The 21757-nt window shown below is 39.4% G+C and overlaps 1 protein-coding gene across 2 annotated transcripts in view; it reads right to left on the reverse strand.

The window, feature by feature from the left end:
* The window catches only part of LOC124609704 (proton-coupled amino acid transporter-like protein pathetic), a 328159-nt gene that overhangs the window by 28819 nt on the left and 277583 nt on the right, over positions 1-21757 (reverse strand). For both annotated transcript variants that reach the window (XM_047140095.1, XM_047140094.1), the window contains exons 5-6: positions 17310-17582; positions 8011-8095 (exon numbers count right to left, since the gene is read on the reverse strand). In XM_047140095.1, coding sequence (XP_046996051.1) covers positions 8011-8095; positions 17310-17582 — 358 coding nt within the window. The remainder of the gene's footprint in view (positions 1-8010; positions 8096-17309; positions 17583-21757) is intronic.

The raw sequence follows: 21757 nt of genomic DNA on the forward strand, positions 1-21757 counted from the left end.
TCTTCTAGTCAAGTTGTGCCACAAACTCCTCTTCTCCCCAATTCTATTCAATACCTCCTCATTAGTTATGTGATCTACCCGTCTAATCTTCAGCATTCTTCTGTAGCACCACATTTTGAAAGCTTCTATTCTCTTCTTGTCTAAACTATTTATCATCCGTGTTTCACTTCCATACATGGCCACACTCCATACAAATACTTTCAGAAATGACTTCCTGACACTTAAACCTATACTCGATGTTAACAAACTTCTCTTCTTCAGAAACGCTTTCCTTGCCATTGCCAGTCTACATTTTATATCCTCTCTACTTCGACCATCATCATTTATTTTGCTCCCCAAATAGCAAAACTCCTTTACTACTTTGTCTCTCATTTCCTAATCTAATTCCCTCAGCATCGCCCGTCTTAATTCGACTACATACCATTATCCTCGTTTTCCTTTTGTTGATGTTCATCTTATACCCTCCTTTCAAGACACTGTCCATTCCGTTCAACTGCTCTTCCAAGTCCTTTGCTGTCTCTGACAGAATTACAATGCCATCAGCGAACCTCAAAGTTTTTATTTCTTCTTTTGGATTACAGAATTTAAATTATCAGGAAGCATTTCAAATATTTCTGACACAAATTCATGTAATGACAGTCAACATTTTTGGAACAGTTTTTATGTGGTATCAGATGATGTTTTTCGAACAGGCGGTAGCTAGTCTCAAGGCAGTGTCTTTAAATTCTGCCTGCTCTATTTAGCAAAGGTTTGAGGGTGTGGCTTCTACAGAGTACAGCTCCTTTTTTGTCTCCCAAAGTCTCAGATCCTTGAGCCTAGCTGTCATGCATATCATCTACATCACTGGTAGAACTTGAGATACCTTTTGGTCTTAAGTGTTACAAGCCCATATATAGTTTTTTTTTTTTTACATTAAAACTTGCATCCTATGAGTATATGCTATTTCAGACTGCCAGAACATTAAGGGTTTCTTGAAAGCAAGTCATTGGTATGATTTGTTGTAAGAAAATAACAGGGAACATCATACTGGATGTTAAGGAATGTTTGTGTCTTGTTCATCATAGCTTGCATGTCATGAAAGACAATAATATGCTGAAAATGTATCAAAAATGCGTAATTCTTGGTATGATTAGTTATAATTAAATGTTAGTTAATGTCATTACAGTGCAAAAGAAAAGAAGTAAAAAGACTGGGTGTGATGGTGGAATGAGGGCTGTGTAATGCTGGAATGGAAACAGGAAAGGGGCTGGGTGGGTGAGGACAATGACTACTGAAGGTTGAGGCCAGGAGGGAACGTAGCACATATAACAGGGAAAGTTCTCACCTCTGCAATTCAGAAAACCTGGTGTTTGTGGGAAGAATCCATATGGCACAGACTGTGAAGCAGTCATTGAAATGAAGGATGTAATGTTTGCCAGTGTGTTCAGCCACAGTTTGTTGGTGGCTGTTCATGCAGACAGACAGCTTATTGTTTTCATGCCCACATAGAATTCAGCACAGTGGTTGCAGCTGAGCTTGTAGACCACATGGCTGGTTTCACAGGTTACACTGCCTTTGATGGGATATGTGATGTTTGTGACCAGACTGGAGTAGGTGGTGGTGGAAGCATATATGGGACACGCATTGCTTCTAGATCTATTTCAGGGATATGTACCATGAGGTAAGATGTTGGGAGCAGGAGTTGTGTAGGGATAGACAAATATATTGTGTCGGTTCAGCGCACAGTAGAGTGTTTCTAAAAGATTCTAAAACTTTTTCATTAATTTAATAGAAGTATGTTCTTCAACGTTAGATGTTATGTACATGAAAGAGATCTCTCTCATGAGCGAGTTTCTCCCATTGTGTAAACATAACAGGAAATATGGATCCACTAACTGCAAGATAGTTTTGTACATCACTGCCTGATTTGATTGCAATTTGGTATTTTTTTTATTCATCGAGAAATCATAGTCATAGCAAAAGACATATGTCATCACAGAAATGTCTCTGCAGCATTGCATGAACTCATGAATGCTGCAGATTGAACTCATAAAAACATTAAACATCTCAAGTTTAGAACTGAAAACAGGAAAAACATTAAGCATGAAGAAGCTAAGATCTCTTCAAAATTTGTACTTTTGTACAATTCATTGTGATGAAGTGTCATGAAACATGAAGTTGGTAGATAAATATGCTACCTATAGATATGATTTGGGAGTTAATTCTATGGGGCATTAAACCCTAAGATTCCTTCTTTGGAGTTAACTTTTGGTGTTATTTAATAGTTGAGTATGGAATGAAAAGAAGATACATTATGTAAACTTTTGGATAGATTTGATATTGTACTGCTCCTGTCTGTCACCTGAAACCTTGGTTGTGATGGAAGACTGATCTGTAGCATAGCTCACGATATGTTTTAGTTCCAATTGATAAATTTCACAGCCTTCCCCACCATGGAAACCATGTGCTGCACCTGGGAATGGGTATACATGTAAAGTGGAAATTTGAGTGTACATTTAGCAAAGGAAGTGAAGCAAAACAATAATACACTACGGTAATCTGTTTAGATTATACATATAAAGGCTCACTGCTTAAGTTAAATATGAACTACATAGTGCAGCAAGGGAAAAGTAGAGGTAGGTCAGAAAGAAAATGGTAAGAGTTAGTTATGTGATCATAGGGAGAAGGAAATAATTGAAGAAGGGGCATCCAATACTGATGGACTGAGTGACTGTTTATAGCAAAATATTTATTTAAAAGTTTACTAGTGAAACCACTGTATCCTCATTTGTGTATTAGCATTAAGTAATTGTACATGTTTTGTACAGGATATGCAGTAATTTCTGAATTGTAAATAAAAAACCACTTGCCAGAATAAGTGTACCTACTTGGGCCAGTGTACTATATTAGGAACCAAACCTATTATCTCCAATTTTTAACTTAATAGCATACTCACTGTGGCAACTGGACAGCTCTTTTGTATTATGTTACATAAATAAATACATTAATCCTTGTTCCATAGATCATGAATACGACATTTTGTAATGATGTGGGACGTGTCACTTTAACATAAGTTTTCTTTACACAATATAATTAATTAATTTTTTTTACAGTTATCAATTCATATCTAAAAATTCATCTACTGAGTAGCAGGAGTTGTCATTCAGTTAATTTGCTTTTAAATGTTGCTTGGCTATCTGTCAGACTTTTAATATTATTTGGCAAATGGTTTTTGTGGTAGCATAATTCACCCCTTTCTGTGACAAACTGAGATTTAATGCAGAATAGCGAAGATCATCCCTTTTTCTAGTGCTGTAGCTATGCACTTCACTGTTATTTTTGAATTGGGATGCATTGTTAATGACAAATTTCATAAGTAAATATATACTGCGAATATCTTGAATTCCTTAAGTAAATGTCTGTGAGGTGATCTTGGGTGGGCTCCAGCTATTATTCTGATTACACACTTCTGTGCAATGAATACTTCCTCTCTTAATGATGAATTGCCCCAAAATATGATACCATATGAAAGCAGTGAATGAAAGTAAACATAGTAGGCTAATTTACTGATATGTTTATCACAAAAATTTGCAATAACCCTAATAGCATAAGTAACTGAACCTAACCATTTCAGCAGATCATTGATGTGTTTCTTCCAATTCAATTTCTCATCAATGCACACTCCCAGAAATTTTGAGTATTCTGCCTTAGAAACAGACTTCTGTTCATAATCTATATTTATCATTGTTGTTATGCGATTTACTGTACAGAATTATATAAACTGTGTTGTCTCAAAATTTGGTGAGAGTCCATTTTCAGAGAACCGCTTAATAATTTTCTGAAAGACATTATTTACAGTTTCCTCAGCTGATTCTTGCTTTTTGGGTGTGATTACTATACTTGCATCATCAGCAAAAAGAACTAGCTCTGCATCTTCATGAATATAGAGTGGCAAGTCGTTAATATATATTAAGAACAATAGGGGACCCAAGACTGAACACTGTGGGACACCATTCTTGATACCTCCCCAGTTAGAGGACTCTGCTGATTTTTGAACACTATCTGTACTGTTAATTTCAACCTTCTGCATTCTTCCAGTTAAGTAAGAATTAAACCATTTGTGCACTGTCCCACTCATACTACAATACCTACGTTTATCTATAAGAATTTCATGATTCACAAAATCAAAAGCCTTTGAGAGATCACAAAATATCCCAATGGGTGATGTTTGGTTATTCAGTGCATTTAATATTTGATCAGTGAAAGCGTATATAGCAGTTTCTGTTGAAAAGCCTTTCTGAAAACCAAACTGAGATTTTGTTAGTACTTCATTTTTACAAATATGTGATGCTACTCTTGAATACATTACTTTTTCAAGAATTTTGGATAAAGCTGTCAGAAGTGATATTGGGCAGTAGTTGTTAGCATCAGACCTATCCCCTTTTTTATGCAATAGTTTAACAATAGTGTATTTCAGTCTACCTGGAAAAATACCCTGTTTCAGTGAGCTACTTCAGATGTGGCTGAGAATCCTACTTATTTGTTGGGAACAAGCTTTTAGTACTCTGCTGGAAATGCCATCAATTCCATGTGTGCTTTTACTTTTGAGTGAATTTACTATTTTCGTAATTTCAAGAGGAGAGATGCGTTGAATTTCAATTCTATCAAATTGCATAGGTACTGCCTCTTCCATATACTGCCTTGCATTTTCTAATGAATAGCTGGATCCTATTTTCTCTACTTAAAAATGATTATTAAAAATGTTTTCTACTTCTGACTTCTTGTTAACAAACTTTTCATTCAGTTTGATAGAAATACAGTCTTCCTGTACTCTGGGTTGACCTGTTTCCCTTTTAACAATATTCCAAATTGTTCTAATTTTATTATTAGATGTGCTAATCTTAGACATAATGCACATACTTCTGGACTTTTTAATAACTTTTCTTAATACAGTGCAGAAGTTTTTATAATGTTTCACTGTTTCAGAATCATTACTCCTCCTAACTATAAGATACATTTCCCTTTTCTGTTCACAAGATATTTTTATCTTTTTAGTAAGCCATGGCTTTTTACGTGGTTTCTTGTAATTATATTTTACTGTTTTCTTAGGGAAACTGTTTTCAAATATACTCACAAATGCATCATGAGATAGGTCAAATTTTAAATTTGCATCATGTTCCCTGTACATCTCATCCCAGTCTAACTGTTGCAAGTTTTCCCCAAAATTTTGAGTTGTTAAATCGTTAATTGAATGCACTATTTTGGAGGACTGTATTGAATTATTGTATGGAGCTATGTCATATACTATAACTAGCTGTGCATCATGATCAGACAGACCTTTCTTAACAGGAAACGTTTTTATTTGATTAATTTATCTTGGTCTATTAAAACATTATCTACCAGTGGGCTGCTTTCCTGTACCACCCAAGTAGGAAAATTAATAACTGATGTCAATTTGAAAGAACCAAGTAATACTTCAAGGTCAAGCTTTCTAGCGGACTCTATCAGAAAATCTAGACTGAAATCCCCACAAACAATAATTTGCATTCCTCTGTCTGACAGATAGCACAACAAAGAATTCAAGTTTTTCAAAAATAGTTGAAAATTTCCTAGTGGGGACCTATACACAGCTACAATTATAAAAGTGCCATTATCTAGTTTAAGCTCACATGCCTGTGCTTCTGTATGTTGCTCTATGCAAAAAATTTTAATTTCCACATTTTTCACACTACCACAGATTTTAGCATATATGGCAACTCCTCTCACCATAGTGTCTCTACTTGTCCTGAAAGCTTATATCCACCTGTATTTACCATTTCCATACCTGTGACTATATGATGTTCATATAGGCATAGTACATCTGTTCCACCCTTAGTTTCTAAATCTTCTAAACAAACAAGAAGCTCACCTACTTTGTTTTTTAATCCCCTTATATTTTGCTGCAATATACTAACATTATTTTTCACCGTGCTTTTATGTGAATCTTGTGACATACTAACATTATTTTTCACTGTACTCTTATGAGAATCTTGTGATATTTTAACATCTCTAGTAACTGCCCGTCTGAATTTCCCATTGAGCTTAATTTCAATCAATGTTTGATGACTGAACATTGATCTTAGCCTAAAAAAGGACTCCCATAAGTTTCAGTGCGCCTCCTTACGGATTTTGCTATGAGCTCAGCCAGTTTACCCTTCCCTTTCCTACTGAGATGCAGGCCATGTCTTGCAAAGTCCCACCTACCAATACCATCAACAGGAACCAAACCTACACCTGACAAAGTAGCCACCCGAAGCAGCTGATCTAGCTCCATATTGACCCTCCTGACAGAACTGTTCAATTGGGGCTGATCATACCACATGAAAGCAGGAACCAAGCCAACATTTGTACGGTTCGTTGCAGATGCTATTTTTGCCAGGTCACACTCAATATTGTAGCCCTCATTGCCATCAATACCACTGAATGAAGGTAATGGTCATACATGTCATTACTGTGTTGCCAAGTTTCTATTCTTTGACATCAGTTTTCTACCTCAGATGTGCATGGATCAGATATTATCACAGACATTTCTGTATTGTTAGCTTGCACAAAATCAAATGCGTGAATTTTTTTGACCATTTATTACAGGAATTTTTCTGAGAGAAACTAAAACTGAAAATATAGATACAAAAATTGAATATAATTAAACCAGAATGTTCACATGTAGACAGGAAATGCCTCTATGCAGTAATTAAAAAAAATAAAAATAAAAAAAAGTAAGTCTTATGGCTCTACAGAAGCCTATGACAATGTTTTACACAAAAAAAAATAAAAAGCTGAAGGAGTGTTCATCCCTTGAACCTAGATAATCAGATAATTAAAAGGAGGACAGAGTAATGAGATAGGTTTTTAATGGTTTTTTAAACTGCTGGGGATTCCCAGTTTTTTGTTTTGTGTTAGACAGGAATTCATTTAATATCTTTCCATCAAAGTTTACAATTTGACTCTCAACCCTACACAATGAGGCAAGGACTGCATGTATTGTGACTGAGTAATTCACAAGGTGAAACTGATTTTAATTATCAGCAACAAATATTTTTAAGGAGTAAATGTATTGGGAAATGTGTGTTGGAATTTGGAAAACCTTAAGAAGGCCACTCTACAATATGTGTGGCTACTTACTTCACACATTGTTCCTACTGTTCACTTTTTACTTTAGAACCATTGCCTCAGAAGATAATTGTACAAGATAACAAGGAATGAAAATGAACAAACACACTTGTCATTAACTTCCACAATGTTTGAAAGTAATTTGCATCCCAATCAATGTTATCACAAGGCTTCTTCCATTTAAGTAATATTTGTAGGAATTAATTTTCTTATTATATTTATATATTTACTACTATACGCAGTTTCAATGATAAATGTTTATGGAAGAAGCATTCACTATTTTCCAATATGTTACATCTAGAAAGCCTTGATGTAATGTTATTTTTCTGAAAGTTTCCTTCATGGTTTAAGCACTTTTCTGAATCTAGGCACTGACAAAGGCTTTATAAGGATATCTGAGCATTTGAGAGAATCACATTATTTCTATGAGTTTAGTGGATTTATGCCCCATTATGATGCTTCATAGTGAAACCATGGTGGAGCTGGGGGTTTGGGATAATGGCAGGGGGTTTGCATGCACACTTTGTTATCTTCCAACAACTAAATTTTTTACCACACCTAAACTGAGTATTTACCGTAAGTGCCCCAGCTACTGGGATTAATCTCAGTCATTATCAAACATTAACCTTGATATTAATGTAGAATCAGTTAGGAAGCCTTGGGAAATTTTACTGTGCACATTCTGTCACCCTCTCATACTAGTATAGTAGATAGGATTAGGCAAAGAAGTGGGAAAAGTTCAGAAACATGATCTGAAATAAATTCTAATTGAGAAATTTTATTATCGGTACAATTCAACTGATTACTGCTTCAACTAAAAGAGGGGAAAGTCATTTAGTTTGCAAATTTGGTCTGTAATATACCTTTGATGATGGGACATACCTGTTGAATGTTGTTGGCCACAATGACTGTGTACACACTGCAGGTGCCGAAGTATGTTGCAAACAAACCTATAATGATGGTGAGCCTGTAAATAATCAAACATCATCAGTTATGACCACAAAATTGAGTTTTCTTGGTGCAGATTTGATGTTCTTAAGTGTCATTTCAATGTGCAGCATAAAAACTAACAGAAAAATATAATTTAAGTTCTCATGAAACTTTGGCTTCCTGCAAACAATTACAGCCCCACTAAACTTTTACAGCACACATAGCACCAATGAAGCAGATTGTATTTTGCAGGTTTTTGTGTTGCTCAACAGCTACATTGATGATATGTTTACAATAATTTGTGTTGACTTGAAGGTCAGGGTATTAACTTTTTTCATACTTTATCTCTGTGTTGTCTTATGGATTTATTATCTAAAAAAATATATTTTCAGAGAATTCTACTAATATTTGAACTCTGACATTAGCTGTATCATCTCCAAGGTTTCCCAGTGAGAAATCTTTGTTTAGTTTCTGTCCTACTTTTCTACCAAAATCACAAAGTCATCTTGTAATGGGATTTGCTACCACGTATCAGTTGCTGTAACTCTTCAAGGAGATCATTAACCCTTCACCAGAATATGAGCTTGTGAGTGCACAGACTTGAATATTTACATGTTGGTTGGTTGGTTGGTTGGGAATTAAGGGAATAAACAGCAAGGTCATCAGCCCTTGGCTATTGGAGAGTTCATCTGGCTCTGGTGACATCAGCCAGAAATTTGATCAAATTATGGGTGGTTGGTACCCTTGCCAGATTCCTGTATGACAGATGAATAGTTGCTTCATGGTCAAATGTTGGACTGATCCATGATTCCACAATAAGTAGCATCAATATTGCTTGCACTGGACAGTGTCATTGGAATTGTAGCTTTCCTGGTGCGACCATGTGGACTATAAAGTCAGTTGCATGCTAGTATTAGCACAGATTCTTGCTTACTTGGCTTATGTATGCTTGAATTTGTGTGAAGCTCTGTCTCAACATTTTTGTCATACAATGCTAGAACTAGAGAACATGTTAGCTCCTCCTTAAGGACATGGAAAAGATTTCTTGCAGCCTATTCCAGGAAAATTTGGCATCTCCCTGGAGTAGTTCTTGCATGAAATGTGCCTTGGCACAAAGTCCTTTATCAATTGCCAGTAGTATGAGCCATTATGAAGAAATTTCTCAAATCATGGGTTTGGCAAGGTATCAGAAAAACTGTGACTGCTTTTATTTGCTCTGACTTAGAATGAACCCTATAGCCATTTGCTAGTGCCCCAAGATTTTTATTTCTTGAGTGATAAAGAGACACTTTCCTTGATTCAGGCAGATGTCTGCAGTCTGAATACACTTCAATGCAGTTGTCAGGTGCTTATATGTTCTTCAGATGTCTTTGAAAAAAATGTCCCTGTCATCTAGATAGCAAAGATTTCCAGTCATATGTTCGAAGGGGACTTGAACATTCCACAAGCCAAATGACCTAACTTTAAAGTCATAGAGGCCATCATGTCTTATGAAGGCAGTATTTTCTCAGTCATCCTCATGAATCTTGATTTGCCAGTAGCCTTGCCACATGTCCATAGTTGGGAAATAATTTGCTCCTTTCAAACAGTCCACTGTGGAATGTCAGATCACTTAATTGGGCGGGTAGGTTAGAAAATTTAAAACGGGAAATGGATAGGTTGAAGTTAGATATAGTGGGAATTTGTGAAGTTCGGTGGCAGGAGGAACAAGACTTTTGGTCAGGTGAATACAGGGTTATAAATACAAAATCAAATAGGGGTAATGCAGGAGTAGGTTTAATAATGAATAAAAAAATAGGAGTGCAGGTAAGCTACTACCAACAGCATAGCGAACACATTATTGTGGCCAAGATAGACACGAAGCCCACACCTACTACAGTAGTACAAGTTTATATGCCAACTAACTTTGCAGATGATGAAGAAATTGATGAAATGTATGATGAGATAAAAGAAATTATTCAGGTAGTGAAGGGAGACAAAAATTTAATAATCATGGGTGACCGGAATTCGAGAGTAGGAAAAGGGAGAGAAGGAAACATAGTGGGTGAATTTGGATTGGGGGAGAGAAGTGAAAGAGGAAGCCATCTGGTAGAATTTTGCACAGAACATAACTTAATCATAGCTAACACTTGGTTCAAGAATCATAAAAGAAGGTTGTATACATGGAAGAATCCTGGAGATACTAGAAGGTATCAGAAAGATTATATAATGGTAAGACAGAGATTTAGGAACCAGGTTTTAAATTGTAAGACATTTCCAGGGGCAGATATGGACTCTGACCACAGTCTGTTGGTTATGAACTGTAGATTAAAACTGAAGAAACTGCAAAAAGGTGGGAATTTATGGAGACGGGACCTGGATAAACTGAAAGAACCAGAGGTTAGAGGTTGTACAGAGTTTCAGGGAGAGCATAAGGGAACAATTGACAGGAATGGGGGAAAGAAATACAGTAGAAGAAGAATGAGTAGCTCTGAGGGATGAAGTAGTGAAGGCAGCAGACGATCAAGTAGGTAAGAAGACAAGGGCTGGTAGAAATCCTTGGGTAACAGAAGACATATTGAATTTAATTGATGAAAGGAGAAAATATAAAAACACAGTAAACGAAGCAGGCAAAAAGGAATACAAACGTCTCAAAAATGACATCGACAGGAAGTGCAAAATGGCTAAGCAGGGATGGCTAGAGGACAAATGTAAGGATGTAGAGGCTTATCTCACTAGGGGTAAGATAGATACTGCCTACAGGAAAATTAAAAAGACCTTTGGAGATAAGAGAACCACTTGTATGAATATCAAGAGCTCAGATGGAAACCCAGTTCTAAGCAAAGAAGGGAAAGCAGAAAGGTGGAAGGAGTATATAGAGGGTCTATACAAGGGCGATGTACTTGAGGACAAATTATGGAAATGGAAGAGGATGTAGATGAAGATGAAATGGGAGATAAGATACTGCGTGAAGAGTTTGACAGAGCACTGAAAGACCTGAGTCGAAACAAGGCCCCAGAAGTAGACAACATTCCATTGGAACTACTGATGGCCTTGGGAGAGCCAGTCATGACAAAACTCTACCATCTGGTGAGCAAGATGTATGAGACAGGTGAAATACCCCCAGACTTCAAGAAGAATATAATAATTCCAATCCCAAAGAAAGCAGGTGTTGACAGCTGTGAAAATTACCGAACTATCAGTTTAATAAGTCACAGCTGCAAAATACTAACACGAATTCTTTACAGACAAATGGAAAAACTGGTAGAAGCCGACTTTGCTGAAGATCAGTTTGGATTCTGCAGAAATGTTGGAACACATGAGGCAATACTGACCCTACGACTTATCTTAGAAGCTAAATTAATGAAAGGCAAACCTACATTTCTAGCATTTGTAGACTTAGAGAAAGCTTTTGACAATGTTGACTGGAATACTCTCTTTCAAATTCTAAAGGTGGCAGGGGTAAAATACAGGGAGCGAAAGGCTATTTACAATTTGTACAGAAACCAGATGGCAGTTATAAGAGTCGAGGGGCATGAAAGGGAGCACTGGTTGCGAAGCGAGTGAGACAGGGTTGTAGCCTCTCCCCGATGTTATTCAATCTGTATACTGAGCAAGCAGTGAAGGAAACAAAAGAAAAATTCGGAGTAGGTATTAAAGTCCATGGAGAAGAAATAAAAACCTTGAGGTTCACCAATGACATTGTAATTCTGTCAGAGACAGCAAAGGACATGGAAGACCAGTTGAATGGAATGGACCATGTCTTGAAAGGAGGATATAAGATGAACATCAACAAAAGCAAAACAAGGATAATGGAATGTAGTCGAATTAAGTCGGGTGATACTGAGGGAATTAGATTAGAAATGAGACACTTAAAGTAGTAAAGGAATTTTGCTATTTGGGGAGCAAAATAACTGATGATGGTCGAAGTAGAGAGTATATAAAATGTAGACTGGCAATGGCAACGAAAGTGTTTCTGAAGAAGAGAAATTTGTTAACATCAAGTATAGATTTCAGTGTCAGGAAGTTGTTTCTGAAAGTATTTGTATGGAGTGTAACTATGAATGGAAGTGAAGCATGGACGATAAATAGTTTGGACAAGAAGAGAATAGAAGCTTTCGAAATATGGTGCTACAGAAGAATGCTGAAGATTAGATGGGTAGATCACATAACTAATGAGGAGGTATTGAATAGAATTGGGGAGAAGAGGAGTTTGTGGCAAAACTTGACTAGAAGAAGGGACCGGTTGGTAGGACATGTTCTGAGGCATCAAAGGATCACCAATTTAGCATTGGAGGGCAGCGTGTAGGGTAAACATCGTACAGGGAGACCAAGAGATGCATACACTAAGCAGATTCAGAAGGATGTAGGTTGCAGTAGGTACTGGGAGATGAAGAAGCTTTCACAGGATAGAATAGCGTGGAGAGCTGCATCAAACCAGTCTCAGGACTGAAGACAACAACAACAACAACAACAACAACAACAACAACCATGTCATCAGTGCATGGCAATGGATGTACATAGTTATTTATTTATTTACATGTCAAGTTCCGTAGGACCAAATTGAGGAGCAAATCTCCAAGGTCATGGAACGTGTCAGTATATGAACTTACAACATAAAAGTAATAACAGATAAAAATAAATGTTCATGAACCTGAAAGAAAATCAGTCCATAAGTTTAAGCAAACGCTATCAGCAATACAATGAGAATCAGCTTAATTTTTCAAGTAACTCCTCGACAGAATACAAGGAGTGACCCTTGAGGAAACTCTTCAGTTTCGATTTGAAAGCGCGTGGATTACTGCTAAGATTTTTGAATTCGAGTGGCAGCTTATTGAAAATGGATGCAGCAGTATACTGCACACCTTTTTGCGCAAGAGTTAAGGAAGTCCGATCCAAATGGAGGTTTGACTTCTGTCAAGTATTAACCAAGTGAAAGCTGCTTATTGTTGGGAACAAACTAATATTGGTAACAAGAAACGATAATAATGAATATACATATTGAGAGGCCAATGTCAAAATACCCAGACTCGTGAACAGAGGTCGACAAGAGGTTCGTGAACTCACACCACTTATTGCCCAAACCGCCTGTTTCTGAGCCAAAAATATCCTTCTAGAATGGGAAGAGTTACCCCAAAACATAATACCATACAACATAAGTGAATGAAAATAAGCAAAGTAGACTAATTTATGTGTCGAAGTATCACTCACTTTCGATACCGTTCGAATAGTGAAAATGGCAGTATTAAGTCTTTGAACAAGAGCCTGAATGTGGGCTTTCCACGACAGCTTACTATCTATCTGAACACCTAGGAATTTGAACTGTTCAGTTTCACTAATCATATGCCTGTTCTGTGAGATTAATTCATCGGGTTTTGTTGAATTGTGTGTTAGAAACTGTAAAAACTGAGTCTTACTGTGATTTAACGTTAGTTTATTTTCTACAAGCCATGAACTGAGGTCATGTACTGCACTACTTGAAACCGAGTCAATGTTGCACACAACATCCTTTACTACCAAGCTAGTGTCATCAGCAAACAGAAATATTTTAGATTTACCCATAATACTAGAGGGCATATCATTTATATAAATAAGGAACAGGAGTAGCCCCAACATTGATCCCTGGGGCACCCCCCACTTGACAGTACCCCACTTAGATCCCACATCACAGCCGTTATCAACATTGTGAATAATGACCTTTTGCTGCCTGTTGCTAAAGTAAGAGGTGAACCAATTGTGAGCTACTCCCCTTATTCCGTAATGGTCCAACTTCTGGAGCAATATTGTGAGATCAACACAGTCAAATGCCTTTGTTAAATCTAAAAATATGCCAAGCATTCGAAACTTTTTGTTTAGCCCATCCAGTACCTCACAGAGAAAAGAGAATATAGTATTTTGAGTTGTCAAACGACTTCTAAAGTCGAACTGTACATTTGATGAATGGTTTCATTCATTCATTGATAATTGATGCAGAAATGCCATGTGCTACCCTTCTTCTTAACAAGCCTCACAGTAGAGGACTAAAGACTATCAGAAAGTCGATAATGTTATCTTGCAGCATCTACTCCACTTCCTCCTGGTTGATCTGTCATTTACCTAGTGACAGTCTATGTGAGCACTGGGTAATTGGTGTCTGAACCCCAGTGTTGACAGGGTGTTTTAGCATGGGTCTTTGGCATATTTGGAAGCATCCAAAAACTGGTGCAAAATGGCTGTCATTGATGTTGTTCCTTGGTCAGGCCAGATTCTACTGGCAGTTTAATAATAGCTTCCTCCCCTGCAATGTCTATATTGGTGTTGGAGCACAATTCTTGGTCAATAACACTAAGTTGCCCTTCCTGGACTGATTCAGCTATCCTTACACACATACCTTTAGGTATGAGTGGTATCTGCTCATGATGGTGATCCATCTGCAATGTTTGTTATTGTCACTGTAGCATAGATTTCCTTTGTGAGGCTGAGTAGCTTTTTGTGATTGAATAAAGCTTCACTGCTTAACTCAACATCCCAAAATGATGACTGGAACTCATCTTGTTGTTGATGGTGGGATAACAATGTCTTACACATCAAACAACCACAAGAGCAAACTTTGCTATGTGTGCTTGCTGGAATAGCTTCATTAATCTGGAGCTCTGACCTTCCACACGTGACTGCTTGTGATGCCTGCAAAATATCCCATCACAGAATAATGTTATGATTATGTCCTGTAAAATGAAACATTTGAATAGCTGTGTTCTGTCATTGATTGTTATTCTTGCAGTACATCTTCCTGTTTGCTGGACATATTTCCCAGTTGCGACTTTCAGCACAATCGCTTTCATATTATGGAACAGGTCCTTTTTAGCTGACAATGATAATCATATGATAGTACAGAAAAAAAAGCCCCTGAGCCAACTAGCACCCACACAGGTTGGCTGTCAATGATGACATCAATGAGATTTCCTGACATCTTGGGGACTGTCATCCATGGACATCCTCCTCTCAGTAGATGGTCATCTCACTTAATTTTCCTGAAGTCAGTGGCTAGGTGACTGGTTGGTGCCTCTCCACAGCAATGTGGAACGGCTATGGGGTGTTGGAGGACAGTTTTGTCCAGGGTATGGCAATGGATTTCGTCCTGCAGCTCATCTGTAGTTGACTGGCATGAATGGAAATTGTTGTGGACTGACAAGACAGCCAGTCCACAGTGACGGGTAACCGAAAGGCACGCACTTAAACTCACGCAGGATGGCATGAGGTCTGAAACAGGATACGTAATGAATGCTATAAAGAAAAGTACGTAGCTTCTGGAATACTTAACTTTAATCCATCATTTGTATACATCGTTCTTGATGAGACATGCTTCATACGATAACTATCAATTGCTATGGCGCCTTGCTAGGTCGTAGCCATTGACTTAGCTGAAGGCTATTCTAACTATCTTCTCTGCAAATAAACGAGGCTTCGTCAGTGTTGCATCGCTAGCTCAGTCGTCCGTACAACTGGGGCGAGTGCTAGTAAGTCTCTCGAGACCTGCCGTGTGGTGGCACTCGGTCTGCGATCACTGACAGTGGCGACACGCGGGTCCGACATGTACTAATGGACCGCGGCCGATTTAAAGCTACCACCTAGCAAGTGTGGCATCTGGCGGTGACACCACAGAAATGTTTTGATGGTTGTTGTCTGGCGGGATAGTAATAATCAGAATCTCATCATTTCTCTCTGCTGTAGAGTATAACATGTCTGTAAACACACAGTTGTGTTATCCTTTGCCCTCCAATTACCTCTTCTTCTACAAGGTGTTGTACTTGGAGGAGGAAATGGTTGCACCTGCATTGATTGGATGCTGGGTTACTATTTGATGATTGTGGCCTAAGTCTGAGTTAGATGAGTCCATTGTTACTGGTACATTTGGCAAGTGACAGAGATTGGTGCTAAAGATCAATACACATTTTCTTCAACATTCTCCGTTACCTCCGAACATACACTTCCAATATTCACAACTTCTATCACTTGTGTACTCACTCTGACATTTCTGACTGCCATACACTGCTGTATCTCTCCTCCTACTACCTGGTGAATGAGACAGGTGAGATCATGGTGGTCTTCCACAACTGCATTAGGGACTACATTTGGCAGTCATACCTCTTATGCCTGACTCTTTTCTGTTGTATTTCTCAATTCACTGGCACTACTTGATGGTTTCTTCTGTTGTTGTGTCATCCATTACCACAATAGTTTGGTATATGTATTCTGCAACGTCTTTCACTAAGTGTTAGATGTTGTTGGCTTCTGTCATGCTCAGTTTCACAATGTGACATAGGGCAATATTCTGTACATTCGACTTTGTCATTTCCCCATGACATTGCACTCTGTCCTTCAATTGCCTATCTGCTAAGCATACTTCTTGTTGTTTGTTGCAAAACATTTACTTCCTGGAATCTATCTCAGCTATTGAGCTTTTCTTCATTGTTCTTAAACCACTGGTGGTCTGTTATGTGCAAGCAGGAGTAATATTTCCCAAACACTTCATATTATTCCACTTGTATTTAGTGACTCAGTCTAATTCTCTCAGCCATTTTGCAGGGTTGTGACCACCATTGATACATGCCTGATGTGCTTAATGCACAGCTGACTTGCTGCTGTCTTGGAATCCAAATGTCACCTGAGTACACAGATCTTAGGAATGACGAACTTTATGGATTCTGGCCACTGTCCATGTAGCCAACAGTTTTAATGTTGCCTAATTGAAGCCATGGTGATGCAGATGTCTTGAAACATGTAGTGTTTCCACAAATCATGTCACACAAAAACTACAATAGAGTCAGATCCCGAGGCAGTGTTGTCAGTAAAGTACAAGATTTAGAACTGAAAGCAAATTTATTGCTGACACCAAAGTACAGCCAGGACAGAACTGAACTACAGCATGAAGAGTGCAGCTATTTATACAACCACAAAATATTCCAAAATGCTAAGATGTATACAAATATCAAATATTCCAGAATTTACAAACATAAGTTATTTCAAGGAGCTTCCAGAAATGAGTGATACTAAATAACAGGTAATTGCTGGTGGTCGTGTTTGAACTGGAAAACTGCAACACACAAGCCAGTGATGCTAACTGGTATGCTGCGGTGCACTGAACAGAGCTCATGGCAATATGAGACCTTGTGGATCTATATTAATGTCTTTCATCTAATTCAGAAAACTCTGTGTTCTAATCATTTCTTGGGTTCTTTTGCTTACAAGTACTATGTGATGCACATCACTGGATGCTAAGATGGGTCACTCACCTAGCTGTGCGGCTGAACTTCTTGGCCCACTCAGGACCATTGGCGAAGGCAACCTCACCAACATCTGGGAAGCTCATGGCACTAACTCGGGTGCGGACATACAACTCATGTGCACACTTGACAAGTATATATGCACAGTGTGTGCAGACGACAGCAGCCAGAACGGTCCCCAGCACACCCATTGACAAGCCAGCATTCTTGAAGCCAATTGGCATCGCCAAGATGCCTGTGCCTAGTGCTGCCTTCAGGAGATGTGTCAGTGTATCACAGTCACTGAAACAGCCACATAATGGACAAAACATAAGTTACATGAGGATGTGAGGGATATGTTTCAAGTGATTTGTGCAAATCCAAATAAAAAAATCTCTCTCTTTTAGCTTAGAAGTACCTTCAATATGTTATAATGAAATAACAAGCCATGCAGTAATAGAGTAATAAACTGGTCCATATCTAATGTTTATGTTTATGTGTATGTATATAATGTTAATGTTTATGAACTACAGTTACGTAGTGATCTATTGATTGAAGTTTTTTTGCTACTAGGTTTCAGGGACTCAGACCCATCTTCAGGTGTATATGTAACTAAAAATACAAGATACTGTTTTACTTTAACTTTCAGGTACACTTGAAGATTGGGCTGAGACCACTAAACCTGTCAGACAGAAAATGAGTGTCCAACTGTAGCAGATGTTTTAATCATGAATATTACATATAACAGTTGTGGGTGTCCCATCAGCAAAAATGTATGGTCCATATCTGCTCAAATAAGTGGATCATATCTGCCCAAGAAGTGGAAAACCTGAACAAGAAGGAGATTTGATTATTGTTTCCTGAAATACATGTACACATGTCCACTGGTTACAAAGCCCTTTTGATGCATAATTTTTGGGTAAAATCACTCTCCTTTTTTATGTGTATAGATACTCAGTATGTTGATTATTGCTTCTACTGCCTTCATTAACAGCAAGAAACTGACAGTCAGTTCCCTGAAAAGACTGTGGAGTCAGTATTGGCAACACTTCAGATTTTATTCAGGTTTTAGACACTACATTAAGAGAACTGCGAATATTCTAGCAATACTGGTAAGTTAAATGTTTTTGTAATGAGCTGCCTATATCTTCAGTTAGGGGTAAAGTGATAAGGTCAAAGCAACCTTGGCAGTTGTTGAGGATTAACAAGGAATGTTGATTCTGTTTATATTTGGGCAGTACAGGGAGCTTGGTGAAAGCAGTACAGGGAGCTTGGTGAAACAAACATGATACAATTAATTTTGCATTTCCAGTGCATTCCCTTGGAGAACCCCAAAGTCATATCCCCTCAACCCCTTTACCCTAATCTGCTCACCATCTTCAGCCAATTTACAGTAAGTAAAAATAAAAGTACATTAAAATTTTGGTAGCAAAATCAGAAAGTGGTTCCCTTGTCGTAAGCTGAAAATTTTATGTCAACTTTAAGTATTCTTCTACTTACCTCCCTGTTGGGGTTAAATGTCTTACCACACAAACAAGAACAGATGTATTTCAGGTTGGGAATGAAGTCTCAACAATGGCATTGTTTCACAGTTTTGACTAATGTCACCATTTTCATCTTCCCAGATAATTTATAAGCAGTAACTGCTCTATTTGTTTAAGAACAAGACCTGACAGCAGTAATTTTAAAATTTTCTTTATTATTCAATTACTTCTCACTTTTCTTCCCAATTTTGTACCTTTACTGTTAATTTTGCACCTTTTTTGTCGGTTTTGTACTTTTCATGAATTAAACGTCCAACATACAACCTCTGACAATAAAGTTCGGTGAATAGTCCTATAACATTAACATAGATGAACTATGAACTACAGTTATCTTACTGTCCTTCAAAATACTCACTGCAGTAGCCACCAGAAAGATCGCAGGAGGCGCACATCGGCACGGCACGTTACGGACAGTAGTTGCCGCAAGTAAAGTCCCGTCCACCAGAGGGCAAGCAAGAATTCGACCGCGCCCTCTGCCAGCGGAACAACAATAACTCAGGCAGCACTGGCTGTGCCCAGTCAGTTTTACATGAGGCATGCCTAGCAGACAGTTCCTGGTCTACACTATGTGAAATGTGATGGACAACGTGAATCGTGTTAATACACAATTGGCGATGAGTAGGGTCGTTCTTTCACATGTTGCGTTGTTGTTCCAGTTTCGCAGCTTATCCACGGCATGGAGGATTTAGTGTGGGTTTTGGTTGAGCAGCAGAAGGAGCTCATGGCAACCACGACACAACCGCTTCCGGCGTTGCTCTCCAAGCAGTCTGCTCCAGTGCCATTCCCTCCTCCCTTTCTCCGTATGAGGGGACGGTGGAGGATTGGGACACATATGAACATCACCTTCGGCAGGAGCCCTCATCCTTGTCTTTCGATGCATTGTGTTCAATGCTGTCTTCATATTATTGCCGCCGCACGCATGTTGTGGTGGCTAGGGTCGAGTTCTATCAATGCAAGAAACAGCCCCATCAGTCTTCCCGGGCGTGGGCCACTACCCTGCACGGTCTTAGTCACAAGTGTCATCTTGCCACGGAGCAGTCGCGAGAGTCGTTTGCCCGCGTTATGGTGCGAGATGTCATTGTTCGTTCGGCCCCTGATAGGGAGGTCCGGCAATGAGCCCTGCAGTTGGAAGCCCCGTCCCTTGAGGAAGTACTGTCCATTGCTCAATTGTATGAAGTCTCTCATGCCGCAGGTCAACAGTTGGAAATGTGGTGCGGCGTCGCGGCGGTTCAGGGTGTCGTGGCCACATCCACTGCGTCCGGGATGGACGACGTGCGAGCGGTACAATCCGGCCGTTATGGCCGCTCCCGCACGGCGCGTAAACTGAGTTCCAGCCGCTGGCCCCTGTTACCGTCCTGTGCGTCGTGCTATATACATCGTGATCAGTCAGAGCGACCCCAGCGTTGGGCCATTTGTCGCAAATGTAATAAAAAAGGACACATTGCTAAAGTTTGCTGCTCAGCCTCAAAAGAATCAAAGGAAGCAGGTACAGAGGACATGGACAATGACATTGAGGAAGTTTCATTGGGCCAGGCTCCTGACACATCGGCACACAAACTCTTTATCGAGGTATCGGTTCGGTCGCACCGACTACAACTGCAAGTAGATACGGGCACGGCAGTTTCCTTGTTGAATGCACAAACTTACTCCGACCTTGGGTCGCCCCCGTTGGCACCAGTTTACCGGCGTCTCCGCGGTTATGGTAAACAGTTCATTCCCCTACTGGGCCAATTCACTACCGACGTTACTTACAAATCAGTCACTTGGCCTCTTACTTTTATTGTTGTCAGTGATGCGAGCTCCGCTAACCTTTTTGGATTGGATGCCTTTCAAGCTTTCGGTTTTTCTATCGCAGACACCTTACAGTTGGTCTCCGCAGACGTTCCCTATCAATCATTGGAATCTTTGACCTCTGACTTTAAGGATATCTTTGAGGAGGGCCTGGGGCATGTCTCAGACTTTGAAGCTCACTTAACGTTGAAGGTGTCGGCTAACCCGCATTTTCTACATGCAAGGCAGATCCCCTTGGCTCTCCACCCTCAGGTAAAAGCAGAGCTAGACCAGCTGACAGCCTTTGGGGTCGTTCTTCTCATTTATTCTAGTGAGTGGGCTTCGCCCCTCATTATTGTCAAGAAACCCTCGGGAAAATTACGTCTTTGTGGCGATTTCAAGGCCACCATTAATTCCCAATTGGTGGTGGACACATATCCCTTGCCTTGCCTTGTTCTGATGAATTGTTCTCCGATGTGGCGGGAGGCCAATATTTTTCGAAAATCGATCTTTCGGAGGCTTATCATCAGATACCACTTGATGAGTACTCCAAACGGCTGGCGGTCGTCAACACCCCATTTGGCCTTTACCAATACCAGCGGTTGGCCTTCGGAATATGCAGTGCCCCGGTGATATTTCAGCGTTATCTTGAGCACGTCACGTTGACAATATGTCATTGTATTAATTACCTGGACGACATAATTTTCACAGGCCGCAGCACGAAGGAACACTTGCACAACCTTCGAACCCTCTTTCTCAAATTCAGGTCTGTGGGCCTGCGTTGCAACCTGCGTAAGTCAAACTTCTTCCAACCGTCCATTGAGTATGTGGGCTACACCATCTCTCGGCACAGCGTCCAGCCACTAGGAAGTTTGGTCCAAGGTATTGTCGACCTTCCGCAGCCCACTTTGCTGAAGGAGTTACAAGCTTTTTTAGACAAGATTGCCTATTACCATCTGTTCATTCCCAGGGCTCCCACCATAGCCCGCCCCCTGTACTGCCTTCTGCGCAAGAGTGTTCCTTTTGATTGGTCGCCTGCATGCAAGCGAGTGTTCACCTCGTTGAAGGGCCTCCTTACATCAGCGCCATGTTTGGCTACATTTGACCCCAATAAGCCGTTGGTCCTGGCTACAGATGCTTCGCAGTATGGGGTGGGGGCGGTCC

The sequence above is a fragment of the Schistocerca americana genome, chromosome 1 (assembly GCF_021461395.2).
Source record: "Schistocerca americana isolate TAMUIC-IGC-003095 chromosome 1, iqSchAmer2.1, whole genome shotgun sequence".
Classification (NCBI taxonomy): domain Eukaryota; kingdom Metazoa; phylum Arthropoda; class Insecta; order Orthoptera; family Acrididae; genus Schistocerca; species Schistocerca americana.